The sequence below is a fragment of the Polypterus senegalus genome, chromosome 3 (genome assembly GCF_016835505.1).
Source record: "Polypterus senegalus isolate Bchr_013 chromosome 3, ASM1683550v1, whole genome shotgun sequence".
NCBI classification, from domain to species: domain Eukaryota; kingdom Metazoa; phylum Chordata; class Cladistia; order Polypteriformes; family Polypteridae; genus Polypterus; species Polypterus senegalus.
The window spans coordinates 99,259,644-99,280,012 of NC_053156.1; the positions used below are offsets into that span (position 1 = coordinate 99,259,644).

Genomic DNA, 20,369 nt, shown 5'->3' on the forward strand with positions numbered 1-20,369 from the left:
TAAGAAAACTTTTTAACTTTTAAGAAAAAAACAACAAAAGACAATGTTAATCATAAATGTATCAGTTTATTGAGGAACAAAGGTATCACAATACATACTTTGTAATTATCAACTTACTCAAACAAGAAAAATATACCAGTACTACAACAGTATGCATAAAAAACTAGAATAAATGAAAAAAAAAAATTATACCACTTCAAAAAATACCAAGTCATTCATATTATTCAATTTTAAATGTTTGTACATATACATACTTTTTACACATAAGTTTTATATTTGTTGCTCATTCTGTCTTTTCAGGAACATCAACTACTTTAACATCTACTACTACAGCTCTGAATTTTTTTTCCAGACAATTCTGCTCAGTATGAAATTATTTATTCTATTTTGCATAATACACCTTTATTACAGTACCAAAGACAAAAGCTAGCATAGACTTTATTTTCTAATCATCAGCTTTCTGTTAGGTATTTGTGAGGGTGACGTTACAAAAATGCTTATATGTAACAGCCTCCACAGTGATGATTTTTCTTTGAAATTTTCACTCTATGACTCTCAAAAACGTATCTGTAATAAAGATCTATTTAATTAGGCCACGAAAGAAAAACAGATTACATATAAAATACTTAATAGTGTTTTAGTAATCAACACCAAAAAGACTTTAAACAATAAGCAATAAATTATCCTTGTAAGCAGTATCTGCTTATGAAAAACATTCAATAAACGGTTTTGCCTTGTAAACAGTCTTATTTCTTTAGCATTCACAGGAGGGAATTGTTTTATATTATCAATAAGGGAATTCACATATCTGCTAGTTTTCATACAATGCAACTTGGCTAATTACAGTCTTTATAGTTCACTTAACATAGATGTAAGTTGCTGGTAAACCATTTAATGTACAAAAAGAGTATTTCAGTCTTTGTGTTTATAATTGTCAGCTTTTGAATTAGCTGCTAGACTTCTGCTCTGCTAACACTTCTTCAATTATATTTCTCATTAGATTCATCTCATGCACACAGATGAAATGCATATGTAACTTGTGATGAATACAATATGTTTATGTAACAGAGGACAAGGTCTACTCTGTCACATTGGGCCTGTTTATGTTTATTATTAAAAAAAAAAAAACTAAAAAAAAAATCTTAGGAAAAAAATAATAGTAAAAAATCTAACAAGCACATATATTTCTTAACAAGAAAAACTGACAAATCCTATGAATTTAAAAAGTATAAACATAAGTGATTACTGTTATCACTTAAAACAAAACCTATTAGTCAAAAAATATCATATTTTTATTAAAGACAGCTTCTGTCTGATTAGTGCATTTTTTTAAACAAAAACAACAGGCACAAGGATCCCTCAGAACCATGTTTGAGAACACCTGACTTTACTTACAGAACAATATTAGGGGAGCTGTGAGCCAATATGTCTAAAGTGGGCATGACCAGACCTATATTACACGTACAATGTATTCTTTCTTATAATTTCCATGGTGAAGTTAACCACTGCCCCCCCACTACATCCTCATAAGTATTTGGTTAGATCAAAAAAATTTGTGAAACAGTGCATGAAAGCAAAATTACATCTGTATATTCCATCAAAAACCAAGTAGGAAACAACTATAATTTAAAACAAGATGGAGATAATATTACTTTTTTGACATTACATTTTACTTACATTACCATGTATTTACAGTTGACATAATGAGGCTTTAAATGAAATGATACATGTTCACCTTTTATACTGTCCCTATGGCCTGAGTTTAGAAAAGGCTGTGCCCTCAGACCCTTTAATGAGAGATATGAGAATGTAAATTCAGGGTGTGATTGGCTAACCTGGGAAAAGGACTATTAAAGTGGAGCTTGTCACAAAACACATTTAAAATATATTATAATCCTCTCACTCATCATGTAAAAACCAATACTAAGCCACAAATTTCAATTCTAATATAACTAACATTTGTTTCGTGGCCTATAAAAACAGGTAAATAGTTCAAGTGCAAATGTGCTATGAATGTGCAGTTTCGAAACAATTTAAGGCTGTATCCAAACTAAGCCACAAAAACAAAAAGGAATTCCACTGTTAAGTTACATTTTTTTCTGAATATAAACTTCTTTCACACAATAACAAAAGAACACCTGAAATACATCAATTTCAAGTTATTAAGAATACCAGTTGTTTCTTATGGAATTCACAGTTGTGGTTAGTTAATATCAAGAATATACTGCAAATTTATGCAGCTTGTTCTTTTATTGCACATTGTTTGTACAAGATATTGGAGCCATACCCCCACATCCATTCAGGCATGTACTGGGCAAAGCAAAACTGTAAAAAAAAAAAAATAAAATAAAATATAACCATTAGTACAGTGCACTATTAATAAACAGGATCAGCAAATAAGATTAGCCAAACCTGAACTCTGTCGAGGTAGAAAGAATTAACTAATTAAAGCAGAACAAGTACAACGTTAGCAAAATAAGTAAATAATAATAGATGTAATAATAATAATAGCCCACGCTAACATGCATACATTTGAAAACTCATCCTTTAAGCAGGCAGTATGGCATAATGATTACAGCTTTGGACTTCAAACTCTGAGCTTGTGGGTTCAAATACTGCTTTGACACTGGGTGACAATAAACAAGTCACTTCACCTGTCTGTGCTCCAATTGGGAAAAAAAAAGAAATGTAATGAATTGTATTCTCAAATAATTTCAAGATAAGGTAATTATAATCATTACTTAAGGTTGTTGAGTACTGTAGCAAATGAAAGTATGAATTTCACTATAATCTGTACACATGGCAATATTGGGCCTACTTTAAAGTAAGGAAGACAGACATTTTAAGGTAGTTGTATTTTGTGTGTGTGTGTGTGTGTGTGCGTGTGTCGATGTCTGCTATTGTATTTATATATTTTCTTGAGCCTCTATAAAGTCTTAATTCTTTATTTGTCCCCAAGGAGAAATTATCTGTGTATCTATCTACTTATGACATCTGAGCATAGCAGCATGTTGTATGTCAATTGGCCCATGCAAGTTAAGAATTTTACTGTACTCTGTACAAATGACAATAATGACCCCATACACTTACAGCAGTGACATTTCAAAATCAAAGTCAAAGCGAACTTTATTGTCATATCAACCATATACAAGTATACAGATAGAGGAAATTGCAAAGCTCAGGGTTCACAGTGTAACAACATGAAGTGCAAATAAAAAATTTAAATGAAATTAAAATTTATATTTAAAATTAAAATTAAAACACAAACAAGACAAGACATTGTGCAAAGAAAACACAAAGAAGTAGCACCAATATTGACGTGTAGTAAGCAATGTGAGCATTGATGCAATGTATGGTATGCAATCTAGATACATAAATATAGTAAATAAATATGAAATATAATAAATAAATTATAGATATAGATAATACTGAAATTATCAGTGTATGATAATAGTTGTTTAAGACATGTGTATACAATGACAGCTCAGAATGTTTCACATGTTTCATTATGTGTTTATACCAGTAACAATGTGTTAATACCATCAGGCCTGTGGACATAGTCACCTGCAATGATCTCAGAGATATAATTGTTGCTGCTAATTAGTTTGGAAGAGTTTACAAGGCTGCTTCTAAATAATGTAAATTCAGTTTTTCTACAGTGAGTGTTATTTACGAATGGAGAACATATAAACAGTTGTAAATGTTTCCATGAGTGGGCATACCAGATAAATGTATTCAAAGATCATACCATACAGTGCGATAGATAGATTAGATAGATTGATCTGTCTATCTAATCTATCTGATCTATCGATCTGATCTGATCAGATAGATAGATAGATAGACAGATAGATAGATAGATAGACAGATAGATAGATAGATAGATACTTTATTAATCCCAAGGGGAAATTCACAATTCTAACAAAAAGTAAAGCAATATCCACAGATCTACAGGGCCCTGACAATATAGCAAATGTTACAGTTTATGGGTCTACTTTTAGAAGAAAGAGAGCGTGAATAGAACCTTAAATAAAAGGGTAGCCTAGTGCTCTTTCACTCCGAAAAAGAACACAGTTCCATGGCTTATGCTTGGAAAGGTACCTCCAAACAGACCACAAAATGTTTGGAACAATATCTTATGGGCAGACAAGTCAAATGTGGTGTGGTCTTGTTGTTATTCACAACAAAATGCCTGATAATGATGAAACACTGCTCATAAAGATCCAGCATCATGGTTTTGAATCCTGGTCACTGTACCTGTATAAGTGGAGTTTGCATGTTCTCTCTGTGCCTAAGTGGGTTTCCTTCTGCGTACTCCTGTTTTTCTCTCACATCCACAAAAGACACAATTCAGTATGTTAACTGGCAGCTCTAAAATAGGTCTTGCATGAGTGAAATTTGCAATGGACAGTTGCATGGCTATGCTGGGATATGTTCCAGCCTCCTGAGACCATTATCAGGATCAAACAGATCTGAAAATATTATGTTATATTCAAACTGATTCTTCAACCTAGGTAAGAGTAACCTTTGGCTAGTCATAACATGAGATTACATGGGCAAAAGATTAAGTACTCTCAGTTTGCACTCTGACATTTAAAGAATGCAGTTGAATGCAGCGGCTCTTAAAATAATGTAACAAACTATACTAATCACACTGTCAGCCAGAAAACAGTTGAGGCTTTATAGGCTGCTAGTTTCCATCAAGCCATTGGGACTTTCATTAGTAATTAGATCAGTGTTCTCAATGTTTACATTGTGTTGTCTGTTGTTTATTAACTTTATACTTTTCTGTTCTGTTTATCACTTACTGTACATGTGTTGCATGTATTGATTTCCTGTACATCTCTTTCGATATATTATTTGTTGAATAATGATCAATCAAATCAAATAGTTGTTTCGTCGTCTAGTGGGTGCGGCAAAACACGGTACCAGCGCATGCTCCCCAACTTGACTTGACTTGAAATCAAATAGTCTTTTATTGTCAATCCATTATACGTACAGAACATAAAGAAGAATCGGAATACTGTTTCTGTCTCATCTTCGTAGTACAATAAAATATATAAAAAATGTATACAAGTATAACATATAAGATAAATAAAATTAGAACTTGTAAAGTAAACCTAAGTACAATAATTAGAACTTTTAAAGTAAACCTAAGCACAATGATGATGATGATGATGATAAACCACTCACTGATAACTACATTTATTCATTTTGTTTGTGAAACATGTAAATAATTACATTGCTCAAGTTAATATAAATGAGAGAGTGGCTATGACATTTTGTGCTTTAGACAGTGACCAGACCCAGAAAGGATGTAAACTGTGTAAAACATGTTGCATAAATAACATTCTTTTCTGTGCAAAATTCCCCCATAGCTCAAACTGTGTGAGAGTCAAAACAGAACTTCTTTGTTCTGTTCTTTGTTCTTCTTTGGTATGTCAATTTAGGAACATAATGAATCTATCCTTTAGTTCCATAGTATAGTATTTGAATTTCCCCTTGTGGAGGGATGGATGGATGGATGGATCTATCTATCATAGTAAATGCACATCAGTCTTCAATAGCTCCTCCCCATGTTAGCAGGAGCTTAGAGATTAAAGAGCCTCACAAGAAAGAGCCTGCTTTCTCAGAACAGAAGGCCATTGATAATAATATAGGCTATCCAATCAAACAGCAGGCTGTTCCTGCAGTAAGTTACTGTATGCACAAAGGTGAGAGACAAACCTGAAACAGTACACGGAGTAATGCACTTATTAGAGTGCATTTGTAATTTGTAACATAATATCCTTTTGAACAAATCTAAAAATCCTGTTATAAATGTTGGAGTCCTGATGCATGGAGCTACTATTTATTTTTTCCTTCTAGCTTATCACTCAGGGCAGAGTTATGCAACTCCAGTTCCATTGCTATACAATAAAAATTAGATTAATTTTAAACACTTATAACTGTCACTAAATATAATAGCAGAAAAGATAAGAAATGAGAATCAAGGGAAAAGTGACTCACATCATTTCACACAAATTAGCAGTGTAGAGGTAAAAATCACTTGTGTCACCACACAGGCAGAAACATTAAAATCCACTTTCATTTCATTAGTAGTAAATGAGAAAATATTACACAGTGAAAAAACTAGGACAAAAGTGATCAAATCTGCCATTAAAAATATTTTTCTACTCACACCATGGGAAGGTACATGGCATACAATTAGGACTATATTTATAGCAAGTGTATGGAATCTATTATCTAAATTCAAGCATAGTGTAAATATAATTATTGATTATGCAATGTGGCATCTCATTATGAATATATGAATATTTTCTGTTTAACTTGACACAACTTTTGTCTGCCATGCATTTTCAGCCCAGTATTAAGGCACACTAAGTTATGGGATTACTCACATACCTAACTGTGCCGTAAACGTAATTTGGCCTTGTGGGCTGTCCTGGAGAGACAAATCAACATTTTTTCACTGCCAACATTTTGCATAAAACTATAGTGAACTGCTTTTGCTGCAATTGTGATTTTTTACTCACATAGGTTTCATGCTTGAATGAATTGCCATTGGACTCTACTTTATCATTTGAAACATTACATGTATTTTGTCCATGTATTTGCATATTTTTGTCCTAATTTATAACTCACATTATATTCCTAGGTTAGAATTAGTGATAACTCAAAGGCCAGGTGGGATGTATATACTGTATATCTCTAGGGAACTAGATAAAATGCTGACAAATGCTCTTGACAAGGTGAAGTTCTTTGAACATACTTTCATTAATACATTTTTCAGGCTGATCTATCCATCATTAGAGTGTCCAGCCAATTATCTGTGCGTGACATTGTAGCTTTGAGAACATCTCTCAGTTTGTTGGGGACATGGCATTAAGAATGGATTGTAGTCTCATTCCTGGGGACCCCATGTGGCTGCAAGTTCCAACCAACTTCTTGTTTTAATTGGACTCCTTGCCAAATTAAGCAACTTATTATTCCCAAAATTGTATGTTTTGAAGTCAATAGAGAAAATAGAAAACCAAGTTTAGAATGTCTAACATCAAAATAGTTACAGCTTTCAATACATTGGGTCATTTTACTGTAGGTCTGCTATGCTCATTATTAATTGTCATTATTAGGATTAAAGTAAGTCAGTAAACTACATAGAAAAAGGTTTGATGATTTTGATTAGGAAAACAAAAAAACAGTATTTAGCATTTAAATCTACAGCAAAAACATAAATATTGGTTTTAGAAATGTAAAAATCCCATTGCTGTGCTTTTCTGTATGCAAAATAAGAAAAGAGGAAAAAAATGACTCAGTAATTGTGAAACAAAATTCTGCAGTCACACTGGATTGCCCGGAACTAAGTTTGAGAACCACTGGCATGCTGGCCTGAAAATGTCCTCTCTCTTTTACTTCCTTGCAAAGATACATGCTCTATGAACACTATTCATCAGCTTTCACATCCTTTCTGAAAGTGTGAAGCTTTCTGACTTTGAAACAAGGGTGTATTTTATTAGGGTGCTATATCCAGACTTTGTTGTTATTCCTTTATTTTTGCTGCTATTATTGATTTTATTTGCAAATAAATACTTGACACTGAACTCCTACACTCTGTCTGCACAACTTAAGTGAAGTGAAGTTAGGAAATTAATTAATTAAATAAATGTTTTCTCCAATCAGTAAATTGTTAACTAAATCATATTTAATATACAATGAAGGCAGTTAAAACAGTTGATCCAAACTGAAAAACAGTTTGTGGCATAGCAACACACCTAGCTCTCTGCCCAGAGCAGAGCTGATGCTGGAAAGCTGGCTTGTTTAAAAAGAAACACAATTTCTTCTGCAGTTTAGACTGCCAAATGTGCAGATCATGCTGCTCAGCAAAATCAGATTTTTAACATTACAAAGGCTATGCACATCTTAAATAAAATGGTTTTGGGCTTGTCCCAGGTTCTCTCATAAAATGGTGCAGACAGCCTGATGACCACCGCCCTCATCTTGCCGGAAAAGGAGCACCTTAGAAGAGTTATACTGATTGCTACCTTATTAGTATTCTTTAGTGTAAAGGTTTACTCCCACTTCCCTTCGCCTTCTATATCTGAAACAATTACAGAGACTATTATCTTTAGTAGAAGACCTGTTCAGACAGAACTCATTTGTGTGTTGCACAGAGCCTTTTGTACACGATTTTTGATTGATTATTAATGTCCACTTACTGTATTGGGTAGCCTACTATTACGATATCTAGTAGGTTGAATTTGAAAAAGTGAAAAATTGCAAATGAAGAAGAATTTAAAATGAATTACATGTATATTGTCAACCATGCTGTTCACCATTTTTATAAATAATGTTTCAATGATGGCAATAAAAAGCAATGGGAATGAAAAAAATGCTCGCTGTGCAGACTTGCACCCTTCAGAACAAGGCACAAAGCTGTATTAAAGTCAGAAGTCCATAAACTGTTACTGAAAAGTTTAACATATAATCATTTAATGTCTTGAGGCTGCAAAAGTACAGAATATTAGATTTTAACTCAATCTTATCTTCAAGAGATATAAGTTGCCCATCAACTGCAATATGATTTCAGATTGAATGATTTATACTTTACAAACATTATTAAGCTGCTTTAGGCCAAATATGCCTTGCCACTATATTCATGTCTATGAATAGCATCTATCTCAATTTAAGATGGATAAAAAATGTGAGAAATAAACATTAAAATGGATCAATTTTAAGACTTAAGTCTAAAAGAGGACAAATTATTTGGTTTTGTTTCAACCTGCATTATTGACATCAAGTTATTTTAATTTAAGTCCATTATTAATTAAAAATATATTTTGTTACTTTTAAGGCTTTTTTTGACTTAAATATTTTATGGTTAACAGCATTGTCTTGTTGCTTTCATGTTGAGAGTTATTTTATTTGTTTTTTTCATACACTGATGTTTTCAAATCTACTCTATAAATAGAAATATAAAATCCTAAGCCTGAAAGTGCAACAATGACGTTTTTATGTCACATTTTTTGTCACGCTTTAAAGCGGCTTATTTTAAAACCTACATATATGTGTTTGGTATCATTTCAAAATGTATCAAACTTTAATGTGATGATGTTAGATTTTCTTTTTCTTATTCTGTTTTTAAATTATAAACTAAAAAATATCAAGAACTCACGTCCCGTGAGACGAGAACTTGTGCCGAGAATTTTAACCATGCCCAGGGCCGGAAATAAAAGACAAAGAGTATGACAGCTGCTGTACAGGCTTTTAAATGTTCGAAGCGCCGTGTGAGATGCAGATCACATGGCACGGCAGCAATAGCAGCTGATCGGGCTAAGAGGAGGTTTAAAAAAAAAAGTACTTGTTTCCCATTGGAAGGAGGAAGTACTCCATTGTAAGCGGCACAGAAAGAAATACTAAATCATTGGTAAATGACAATAAAAGAAAAAGTACAGTAGTTTCCTTTGTCTTGAAATACCTGTTTGATGTGCTAGTGAGACCCAGTCAGAAGCACTAAAGGAGTATTCTGTAGGCATCACTCATAATCAGTACTTCAGTGTGTGTGGCAGAGCTGGCCAACAAAAATAACAAACCTAGCAACCCCTTTTTAGTGCACGATAATAAGACAGGCGGCTATATCTATTTGAAGCTGAAAAACACTCAACTGCCTTACTGATCTTGCTTCAGTATGACATTGGCCATTAAACAAGCATAGCTTCTGCTAATCCCTTATCCAAGGGTATGATAGTTTTTTCTCTACTGTACAAAATTAATTACAACAGCTTTGTCTCCCAAAGATCTTTGAGTCTTGTGAACTCTGATCTTTTTGTCCATCGAAAATGATTAAAGAACTGACTTGTTGTTCTTAACCTTGTATTGATTCTTTGTGGCATTTTATGTAAAGGCAAACTATGCAAAAACATGTGGGTTTACCTTACCTGAATGGAATGGGGCCAATATCCTGTGGTTCGGTGCGATATACCAAGAGTAGACACTGCATGCTGTGCATAAACCCGTGGAGATGGTGCAAGCCAACTGCTAACATTCATCAAGCCAACACAATCAGATGATTCAGTACCAATAGAAAATGGAACTAGACTCTGTACAAATATTCCTTTAGATGCATATTCATAATGCAGTGCACGACTGAAATGATCCAAATAAGCCTAGAGAGAAAAAAGAAAATACAATGGCAATGAAAGGTATATCCATTGACTTTTGAATCCACATTTCAATACATGCAAGAGTTTTTCTGTCTGGGACAGGATTTCAAACATCACTGGAAACATTTACACACAAACTTGCTCAAATTTACTTATAAAAGGTAGATATATTATTGACCATTCAACTTACTTGCATGTCTTAGGGATGTGGGAAGAAACCAGAATAAGTTACAGGAGAGATGAAATGAAAATATGAAGAGTATTTTGAATTTTACCTGGTAGGTTTCCAGTTGCATTAAGTAGAGCAGGAAGAACCAGACTTATCTATCTCAAGTAACTGTCTCCAGCTCTTTCTGAGTAATTCTGTAATCGCTCTGGTGTGTCCTGGGTCCTCATTCATGCCTTGGTACCAGGTCAAATTATGAACAGCCTACTGTTCAAATATGGTTGTAGTTAATTATGTGTTTTTCTATAATTATGTGTATTCTACAACTAGCATAAAATTTCAATAACAAGTCCACCACTGTTTAGACTATGTAAGCTGTTCCTCCTAATCAGAATCCTCTATGTGCCTCCAACATTCCTCGTGGCAGTAATGCTACAAAAAGAACAAGTGGCAATGCCTGAATACTATGTCTGTGTCTTACAACTACAGTATTCCATTTTTTCCATTATTGGAACACAGAATAATATTGGTAATATGCTTTTAACTATCAGAACAAAGTTCAGGTACATGGCATCCAACTAGAATCTTGGTTATACTGGTACACCCACCTGGTTCCTCTTTGACAGTGTGATACTCAGAGTAGGCAAAAAACCACCATTAATCTAGAAGATTCATAAGCACTGCATATAAACCAGCTTTATGACTTGTGGTTGTTGCGTCTACACATAGATGTATGTAGGTTAAGTATTCACCACGAAAATAACAACAATACTACTACTACTACTACTAATAATAATACATTTATCTAATTGTGTCTTTCAAGATACTTAAGGACACCTTACAAAACAAAACAGTACAATTAAACATAAGTAAATACAATAAATCAATTAACTACATAAATTAGAACAATATAAACTATGGCATCCAGAAGGAAATCTTGAAAAGGCGAATTTTAAAGCATTTTTTAAATAAAGAAATAGAATCAAGAGGCCAAATATTGTGAGGTAGAGAATTTCAGAACTGCGGTAGAAGTATAACTAAAGCCCTAACTTCTATACAAGACAGGTGGACTGATGGACAACAGGAAGTCCAGAAGAATAAGCAGTGAATGGAGTGAATTGTAAGCAAAGACAAAGATCTTAGCAGTCTATATGGCACTTAACTGGATGGTAGTGAAATTCATACAGAGTATGAGCCTTAGTTTGGTTCAAAAAATGTTCAGCACAATTCTGAACTAACTGCAGCTCATTTATAGATTTAGAGAGGGATACAAGATAATAGTGTTAAAATAGTTGAGCACTGAGTTGACAAGTGTATTCATTTGTGCCTCAGCCACATGGTATAACATTGAGTGACGTGGTCTTGAAATGTTATGAAGATGATAAAAGGTAGCGCAGGATATAGCATTAACAAGACACTAAAAAGAAAGAGTGCACTCAAAAACAACATCTAGGCTTTGAACTTGAGAACAGGCATGTCATCAATGCAAAGCTTAGTTTTTCTAAATTTTAAAGGGTGTATTTAGAGACTATAAGGATAATTCCAGATTTGCCCCTATTAAGCTTGTGGAGATGATGTGCCATCCAGATGTTAACATTACGGAGGCAACTAACCAAAGAGGATGGAGAACAAATCTGAAATGATTTGTTAGAAATAGGAGGCTAGATATAACAACAATGAACTGAATAACATGGTGATTCATAGTTGCACCAAGAGGAAGGAAGTAGATAATATAAAGCAAGGGGTCCATACTCAACCCTGTGGTGCACTTTGGGCAACAAGTGAATGGTGAGAATTGCTTTTATTCTGTTGAATAAATAGATAAATAATAAATCTGTTAGCTATGTAGGACTGAAACCATGAATTAGCAATGCCAGAAACACCCATGCATTCCGATGTAGACTATGAGAAATAGTGTCAAATGCTAAACTATGATCAAAAAATATAAAAATACTTAGTAATCTGGAATCAGCAGCTTGAAGTAGATCATTTGCAACTACAACCAAGGGTGATTCAGCACTATGTTTAGAACAGAAAACAGACTGAAAATATCTATTATTGTTCAAATGGTACTGAGGTTAGGAAGCAATTAATAACACATTCAAAATTTCGGCAAGACATGGAAGATTAGAAATAGGAGAGTAATTGCTGAAATCACTGCAATTAGATTACCTCCAACATTTGTGAAAACCGGAGTCACGGCAGCAATTTGAAGATAATCAGAGATTATACCAGTGGAAAGAGAAGAATTAATAACTGCAGTCATAAGATGAACACGGGAAGGTACACAAGGTTTGACTAAGGCAGTGTGAATAGGACCAGTTCAAATGTAAATTTACAGATCATTAATTATATCAAAATATCATTAACTGCAGAGAGATTTGAAAAAAAGAGTTGTGACATGTCAGGCTGTATTCATCCAGGATAGAAGTGAATGATTGCTGTTTAGTGCCAAGTTGTTGATGAACAAAGAATAACAAACCTCTGAAGAGGCAGTAAAAAGAAAATTATAGTGAGACTGGAAGAATTTTTAACTAATGAAAAAATAATTTTGGAATTTCCTTGATCAGAACTAATATTAGTAGAAACCTAAGCAAATGTGACAGCTCAAAGTTCATCTTTATATTTAAGGAATTTATCAGCATATGCATATTGTTGGAAAGACACTGTAGATGGGAGACTTAAAAAGACATCTTCTTTTACAAATTGAACATTCAATTTATGTCAATATATGCATTACAAGTTGATGTAAAATAGGGTAATTAGTTACAATACGTAGGGATCATGAACAATGTGCCAGTACATTATACCCTCAAATACTGTTTCTGTTGGCCCTGTTACTGGGCCAATTTGGATTTAAAAAGTACTAGTGACATAAAAACATGTAATGCCAAAACTAACAAATTAAAGCTACTTTTTCTGCTCATTTGGATGCACAATTATTGGAATAATAGATAACACTGGTCCCGATTTATCAAGAAGAAGAAAAAACACACTACTTATACAAAAATTATTTATGTGCATGACTGACTGTCAAACATTACCATCTTATGGGTGAGCACAATATCTAAATTATATGTGGAAAAGGCTCCATAACAAAACACATACTGTTGAATATCCTGCAATTATGACAAGTTTTCAAAATAAACTAAAATTCATTCTTTAAAGATTATCTCACCTTGGAGGCAGAGTATGCAGCCATCCTAGGTGTTGGTTTACAACAGCAACCAGAAGAGATGTTTACAATGGCACCCTTCTTTCTTTCCACCATTCCTGGTAGCACAAGATGCACCATCAAGCTTGCTGCTGTTATATTTCGGTTAATAATATCCCAAAGTCTTACTTCAGACAGCTCTGTAAAATAGTGAGGTCTTTCATAAGAAACTCCAATATCATTAACTAAAATGCCAATTTCCTTGCTAGTAACAGCCTGCTTGATAGGTTTGCAGACTTCTTTCCCCTGGCTGAAGTCAGCTTCAATGATGGTAGTCTCCACCCCATAGGTCTCTGCAATGGTCTTGGCAGTGTCCTCCAACTTGCTCCTGTCCTGACCAATAAGGATGATGTTTAGGCCTCGCTTTGCCAGTTCTGCTGCATAAGCTTTTCCAATAGCCTCTGTTCCTCCTGTCCAAAAATAAAATAAGTGAATCTTAATTCCCAGCTACAGTATTTACAAATAAAAATTGAAACATTCAGGTTTTGCAAGTCTGTTAAGCACTATTGAATGGACTAAGATTAAATCTGTGCTGGTTAGTCAATGTTAGTAAAATAAATGCAGTATTTCTGTAAGAAAATTAATTAAGAACCACAAGGATTTCCAATAATCCTTTACGGGAACACTGCCAAAGATTGTGCAGGCCGCAGTCACAATAACACCGTAATTAATGTTGTGAATTACTTCTACAAATTATGCCTCCAACTTGTTGCTGAAAATGTACTTTTAACACCTTCCTGGATTTCTGCAGCCCTAAGTGAAACCGACAGTTAGAATTCTTTCTCTTCCTAAAACACCTTTTAGGAATATTCATTTGTTTCTCTGTAATATCTGATGTTTACTGGTCTACAGCTCAACATTTCTCCTTGGTATTTATAGTTATTCAGAAACCTTTTTTCGATGTACCAAAACAATAAATGATAAACATGCAACTGAAATAATATCCAAATAATTCAGCCTGAATGATGTTAAAGGATGCATTTGTTATAAAGTCTGTAATATAGGCAGGGTATGTGATGATGAAAAATTGGCCACAGTGATCTATCTATCTTGCCTCTCAAAACCTATCTTGCTCCTGCAGTATATCAGGTAAGATAACTTGTGGCTTCTGTTAAATAAAATGTAGTTGTCTATTTTAATATATTGCTTATCACGGCCCTGGTAAATGGCAAAGTGCTGCTGCATGTTGGTTGGACATGCAAGTAAGGATTTGACAGCACTCTATACACAATACTACCAATTACTAATAATAATAATAGTATTTTTTTCAAATAAAAGCAAGGCTTTGTATTAAAAAAACTAAATAAACAAATGCCTTCTGAAAGACAGCCCCATGCAAAGGCAATGTTATCAAAATTAGCACTAACTTAAGTTACTTTATGATTCCTACAGTTTGGAGCTGTAAATACTACAAAACTTTCATAATATATGTTACTGAAAAAGTGCATGTGCATACTTGCACTTATTTGCCAAATATTTATTAAAATAAAATTGTGGCAAGTTTAGTTGTATTTTTTGGCAACTTCGAATTACTGTACACTTCATTAATGCATAACTTTCACCCAATTACTAGGGAGTGTTTATATAAAAATTGCTATAACTACTGCAATGCTGAAAATACAAATGTCTGTATCTTTTCTAATTGGCACCCTGTAATACTGCAAATTGTACTTTAATGACAACAAACTGTTTATATTTTCAAAAACTCTATGGCTCCAATTGTGCAAAAATGTAAAGAAAATATTATTCTTAAGTCACTGAGTTAAACTGTATGCTCATTTATAACAGACTCTCAACATAGATGCAATATGTTGCAAAGTATAAAGGTAAATGACAAGAACAGTACAAAGTGGGACATATGATATATATTAATATAAATATTGTAATGCAGTTGGTACAATAATTATATACTGTAACTAGTCAAAAAACATTTTAGCAAAAGGTGTAATATAGTCAGAAAAACTGAGATGAGTGTGAGTTGATGGGGAGCATGCCTCATTTTTTTGGGAACCGCTTTCCACAATATGGAAATCAGCATTGAGAAACAATATTTACAGGCATAAAAGTGTCTGGTATAGATGGCAGGCTGATGTGGGGACTCCTTGAAAGAATCTGCACACAGACACAAAAGGAAGTGGGGGAGTAGAGCTGTATGGGTTAGCTGTGATTCAAAACAAGACAACAATTCTGAACTATAAGCAAATCACGAAGCATTGGAAAAATTAAGTAAAAGAGTAACATGAATATAGTAAAGCGTAGAGTATAGAACTTGGCAAGTAGCATCCTGAATGAGTTTTGGAAAAAAAATTGCTTCCTAGATGATAAACAGCAAAATATTCTGGTAGTCCACAAGAAACTAAGTAACATTAAAGATTAAGGACAGAGAGACCATATGCAGGGCCGTTTTAGGAAAGACATCTGCTAACTGAAGGACAGAGTCATTCAAGGTTACACCAAGGTTTCTAACAGCAATTGAAAAATGGCATTGTTTTGAAAACTGCTGAGAAAACTATCTATGGTGTGATTACAATAATCAAGGTTAAAGAGTTTTTGCTGACAATGACAGCCGTTCATTCAAAGGTTTTGCTCATGTAGAGTCAAGTTCTGCAATCTGCAACCGCTTACCTCCAGCTAGTTTGTGTTTTAATTAAGACAATGGCAGATGTAAACACAAACTCCAAACAAAGTCTTTAATGGTTGAAAATCATTTTGAAAGGGTGCATGTTGATTAGCACAAGCAAGTCCCCTTGGGATTAATAAAGTATCTATCTATCTATCTATCTATCTAAGTAAAAACTTCACTTACATAAAAAGCTGGTGCACCCTGGGACACCGGTAGTCCCGAACCCTATATAGCCTTAAAAGGGCCAGGACTCCTGTTAAAACGGGAGCAACATATTATAACTCAACCAATAAACCTAAAAAGGAAAGTCATAGCTTCCTTCCAGCTTTCCTCCATCTTACACTTAAAAGGTCAGCATGACTGCAACTTCCTGGCTAGAGACCATGCATTGTCCATTAAAGGACAGAGGTCTTCCAACCTCTTCCTGAAAGTCCTCTGCAGGGTCCTGCTTCTCCCTCAGTAGCGGATCTGGGCACACTGGCCCAATGTACAGAATATCTCTTCTTCTGCTTACAATGGCATTACTTTCCCAAAACACGCTTCTCACAAACTGGGTATCTCTGTTCAATTAAGAATACTGCAGTCACTGACTATGTCCCCTTTAGGCTGTAGTTAAATTGCACAGAAGGTAAGCAAAGTAATAGCTTTTTATTCCAGGTACTTAATAAATTGTTAAATAAAGTCCCTACATGATAAGACTATGCTGCAATGTAAAATAACTTTTGTTTATGCTCTACGTATTATTGTAGTCAAGGTAATTAAGGCATGGAAGACCATAACGGTGAAGTAAAGCTTCAATACTTTTATAACTTATTAGGATATTTAACACACTCTCAACTGGGAAGACAACCATCCAGCAACTCCACAAGGTACAATTAAAAAAAAAACTGAGATGGAACCAATCCTTTTATATCAGAAACTCTCAAATTGTGACTTCTCTACCCACAGTAATAAGACAAATGTCTAAATAACTACTCTAAAACCGTTAAGCAGTAAGAAAGACAGCAAGAGAGAAGCAGACATTGGAACTCTTACATAACATGCAACACTTTACATGTTGACAATATTACTACTCTGGGAGTAAGCTCGCTGAAGATGTGGGACTTCGGCCTGGCAATGTTAGCAAGCAGGATGGACAGCCAGATGTCTGTCTGTAGTGGGTGGCTGCAGGAGCTTTGCAGCTTACTCCTTAATCAAAGCCCTTATTTTTCTGTGCATAGTAGTGCATGGGAAGAGGAAAGCCATGCGCAAGACCACTAATGTGGCAGAGAGTGTGCCTCTCAATGGCTGTGACTAAAGAAATGAGACAGCTCAGGTTTAAGTCACTAGCGTGCCGGAATTATGAAAAGTGGGGCCAGTTGAAAAGAAGAGAAACTTCAGTTAAAGAGGGAACAAATTAAAGCTGAGGAACAGCACAGGGTACAATGAAAGGTCTGTATAAAGAAGTAGAAGTTTAAAGAATGATTAAAAGGCAAAGTGAGAAAAAATGAAACAGCACACCTATGCAACTAACAAGTGGAAGGCACATATTTGTAGTTGTAGATGATGTATAGAATACCTGGTGAGGAGTACTGACATTGGCAGGATCTAAGTAAATGACTGACTTAATGGACATTAGATTATTTTAGTAATTTGTCACAAAATGAAGTGCAACAGTCATTAGGTTAAGTTAGCTTTGGTAAGCTTTATTATCCCTGAGGGATGTCTGTTTTCTGCAGAAATGTAAATATCTAAAACACTGTTCTACAGATACATGAAATGTGCCAAGAGACGATAAATGATATAGAATCTTTTTTATAATACGAACACACTGCTACTAGTCTTACTGAATTCCAACTGTGCACTGTAAAAACCTGGAAGTTTATCTGAGCCCCTGCACCCACTACAACTCACACTGATATAGCACTGGGAATAAAAGTTTTACATGTGTTGCTTTAGTGAGGCTTTAAAATTTATATCTGCAGCCTCGCTGCTACAAATGAAACGTTGCAGAGAATCGCTACTGTCTAACAGAACCGATCTGACGTTCTTTCTACCCTGCATGTATGAAAGCTCATTACTATACGAATGTATATTTTATAGTGAAGTATTGAATTTTGTAAACATAATGGCACAATTGCTGCTTCTGCTGCTGTTTCAAAACTGCATAAGATTGGGTTCAAGTCGCAGTTTGCTTATTATCCACCAAATGAGGCTGGTCATGAATGTGTGAACGTTTGCTAAAATGAATGACACGGTTAGGAAACACGTCCTTCTGCACCGCAACTGCCACACTGTACACTTTTATATTATATTAAAATCAATGGCCACGTAAGTACAGTATAGTAATATTTAAGTGTCTATTTCGTAGTGAGACTGACTTTCACGTCTCATCTACCACAGTTGTTTGCTACGTCACATTTACAGATGTCACGTCGTTCGCTTACCCGAGACAACTGCCCATCTTCCGTATTGGCTGACAAGGTTAGGTCGACTGATAAGTCTGGGGATGAAGTGTAACCTGACGAGGTTGTAACAGTCCCTCGCGACGCCGACTGCCTTGCTGGCAGTGTAAAACGCACCCACCAGCGCCAGCGTTTCCACATAGCAGTTACACGAGCGGACAATTTCTCGATACAACAGGTAGAAGCTATCAACTGCAGCCATGACTTAGCGTGCACGGATCAGTGTGCTGTTAACTGGAGACAAGCGTCAGAAACAATAAAGGACAGCCCTGACGTGTGCATTCAAAGGGGATCGAGTTAAAAACACTGTTTACGAGCCATAACTGACACACACTAAAGAATACTGAAATAATCCGGAAGAGGATGCCGGGACAACACAGTAGCTGTCACATGACAAAGTCACGTGTGTACACCATTTAGGCACCGCCTTTGCATCGACAACACGTTATCTGCCCGCATCTATAACGCTGAAGAAAAAAATAGCGTTTCTTAGATTATCAATCTCCCAACATATTTAAAAATCACGTCAGAAGCATGATGGGAGCAATTCAACAATATATTCGAGCATCCTGCATGATTAAGTTTTAGGATCGCCAGGAGGCCGGTCCAACGTTTACGGGAAATCAATTATCTTTGTAACACACCCTAGCAAGGAAATCACGTCGTTTCTTTATATATCTGGTATTTTGGAAAGTACTTCAAAGTAAAACCACTAGTTAGTAGTTTTAAAAAATTATACCCCCCGATCGGCCAGATGTCAATTCCTTGAGGCAACACCTTTGGACAGATCCTCTTTATAAAGTCTAGGCTAGGAAGTCTTGGGGAGCTTCAATAATGAGTGAGACAGTTTAAACTGTAAATATTTTTGAGCAACAGATTCATTCACATTTTGGCTAAAGGAAATATTGTAATTATGCATCATTATCTGAAATCCAATCCGTCCTGGAAAGATTGAGAAACGATTTGGAAGTGTACACATTAGTATTTTGCAGTAATATGTTATTAAAACTGTCAAAATACTGGAAACAATATGTCATGGTGTGTTATATACAGCAGTTGCCATTCCTACATACAAGTCAATACAATAGTGGATTTTAATATAAAAATAAACATATTAACAGATGCAAGGTATATACAAAAGATATACTGAACCTATCTATCAATCTATATACAGTATATATAAAGTGACCACAAACCAAAGTACTCACCACCACAACTCGTTTTTTTTAATACACTGAAGATAAAAAGTAAAATTAATTTTGATTTTGATTTTTAATTTGATACACTCTGTTAATCTCCAAGGGGAAACTGTCTTTTCGTGTGACCAGTAGATAAAGAAAATAAATATGTCCAGGATCTTATCAAAATAATATATTAAAATGACAGGGAAAAAAACACATAATATGACCAGATGTTATATTGCAGCTTCTAATGGCACTTGGTAAAAATACCTGGACACCATGTCTTCTGCGGATGATACCCTTCAGACTAATTAAGGACTCATGTTGAGTGTGTAAGACATTGTTCATGACTGCCTCTAGCTTGATTCAAGGATGCTTAGTCTGTGACCATTTGCACCATCTGATCCATATAAACATTTATTACAGCTAATATAATAAAAGTGATACCAACTACTTCAGTTAGAAAATAAGTAAGAAACAAGAAAACAAATAAGGAAAACAAATAAGGTTACCTCACAGTGATTGTTCCCTACTTTTATTCCCAGCTGAGCACTTCTCTGTGAGAGGTGTACATGTTCTTCCTT

The 20,369-nt window shown here is 34.7% G+C and overlaps 1 protein-coding gene across 1 annotated transcript; it reads right to left on the bottom strand.

Annotated features, from left to right (window-relative positions):
- Positions 1-70: 70 nt before the first annotated feature.
- Positions 71-18,984, bottom strand: hsdl1 (hydroxysteroid dehydrogenase like 1). The gene is made up of 4 exons (XM_039747666.1): positions 18,587-18,984; positions 13,502-13,947; positions 9,933-10,160; positions 71-2,325 (listed from the first exon to the last, which is right to left on the bottom strand). Exons 1-4 carry the CDS (start codon positions 18,804-18,806, stop codon positions 2,233-2,235), a joined length of 987 nt encoding a protein of 328 aa, XP_039603600.1. The 5' UTR covers positions 18,807-18,984; the 3' UTR covers positions 71-2,232.
- Between the last annotated feature and the right edge of the window lie 1,385 nt (positions 18,985-20,369).

Excerpts from the sequence above, each read along its gene's own strand:
- hsdl1 (XM_039747666.1), bottom strand. The coding sequence starts at position 18,806 with ATGGCTGCAGTTGATAGCTTCTACCTGTTGTATCGAGAAATTGTCCGC. Across the intron at positions 10,161-13,501 it reads CTGCATACTCTGCCTCCAAG|GCTTATTTGGATCATTTCAG; the intron begins GTGAGATAATCT and ends TTTTCTCTCTAG. Across the intron at positions 2,326-9,932 it reads ATTGGCCCCATTCCATTCAG|TTTTGCTTTGCCCAGTACAT; the intron begins GTAAGGTAAACC and ends TTTTTTTTACAG.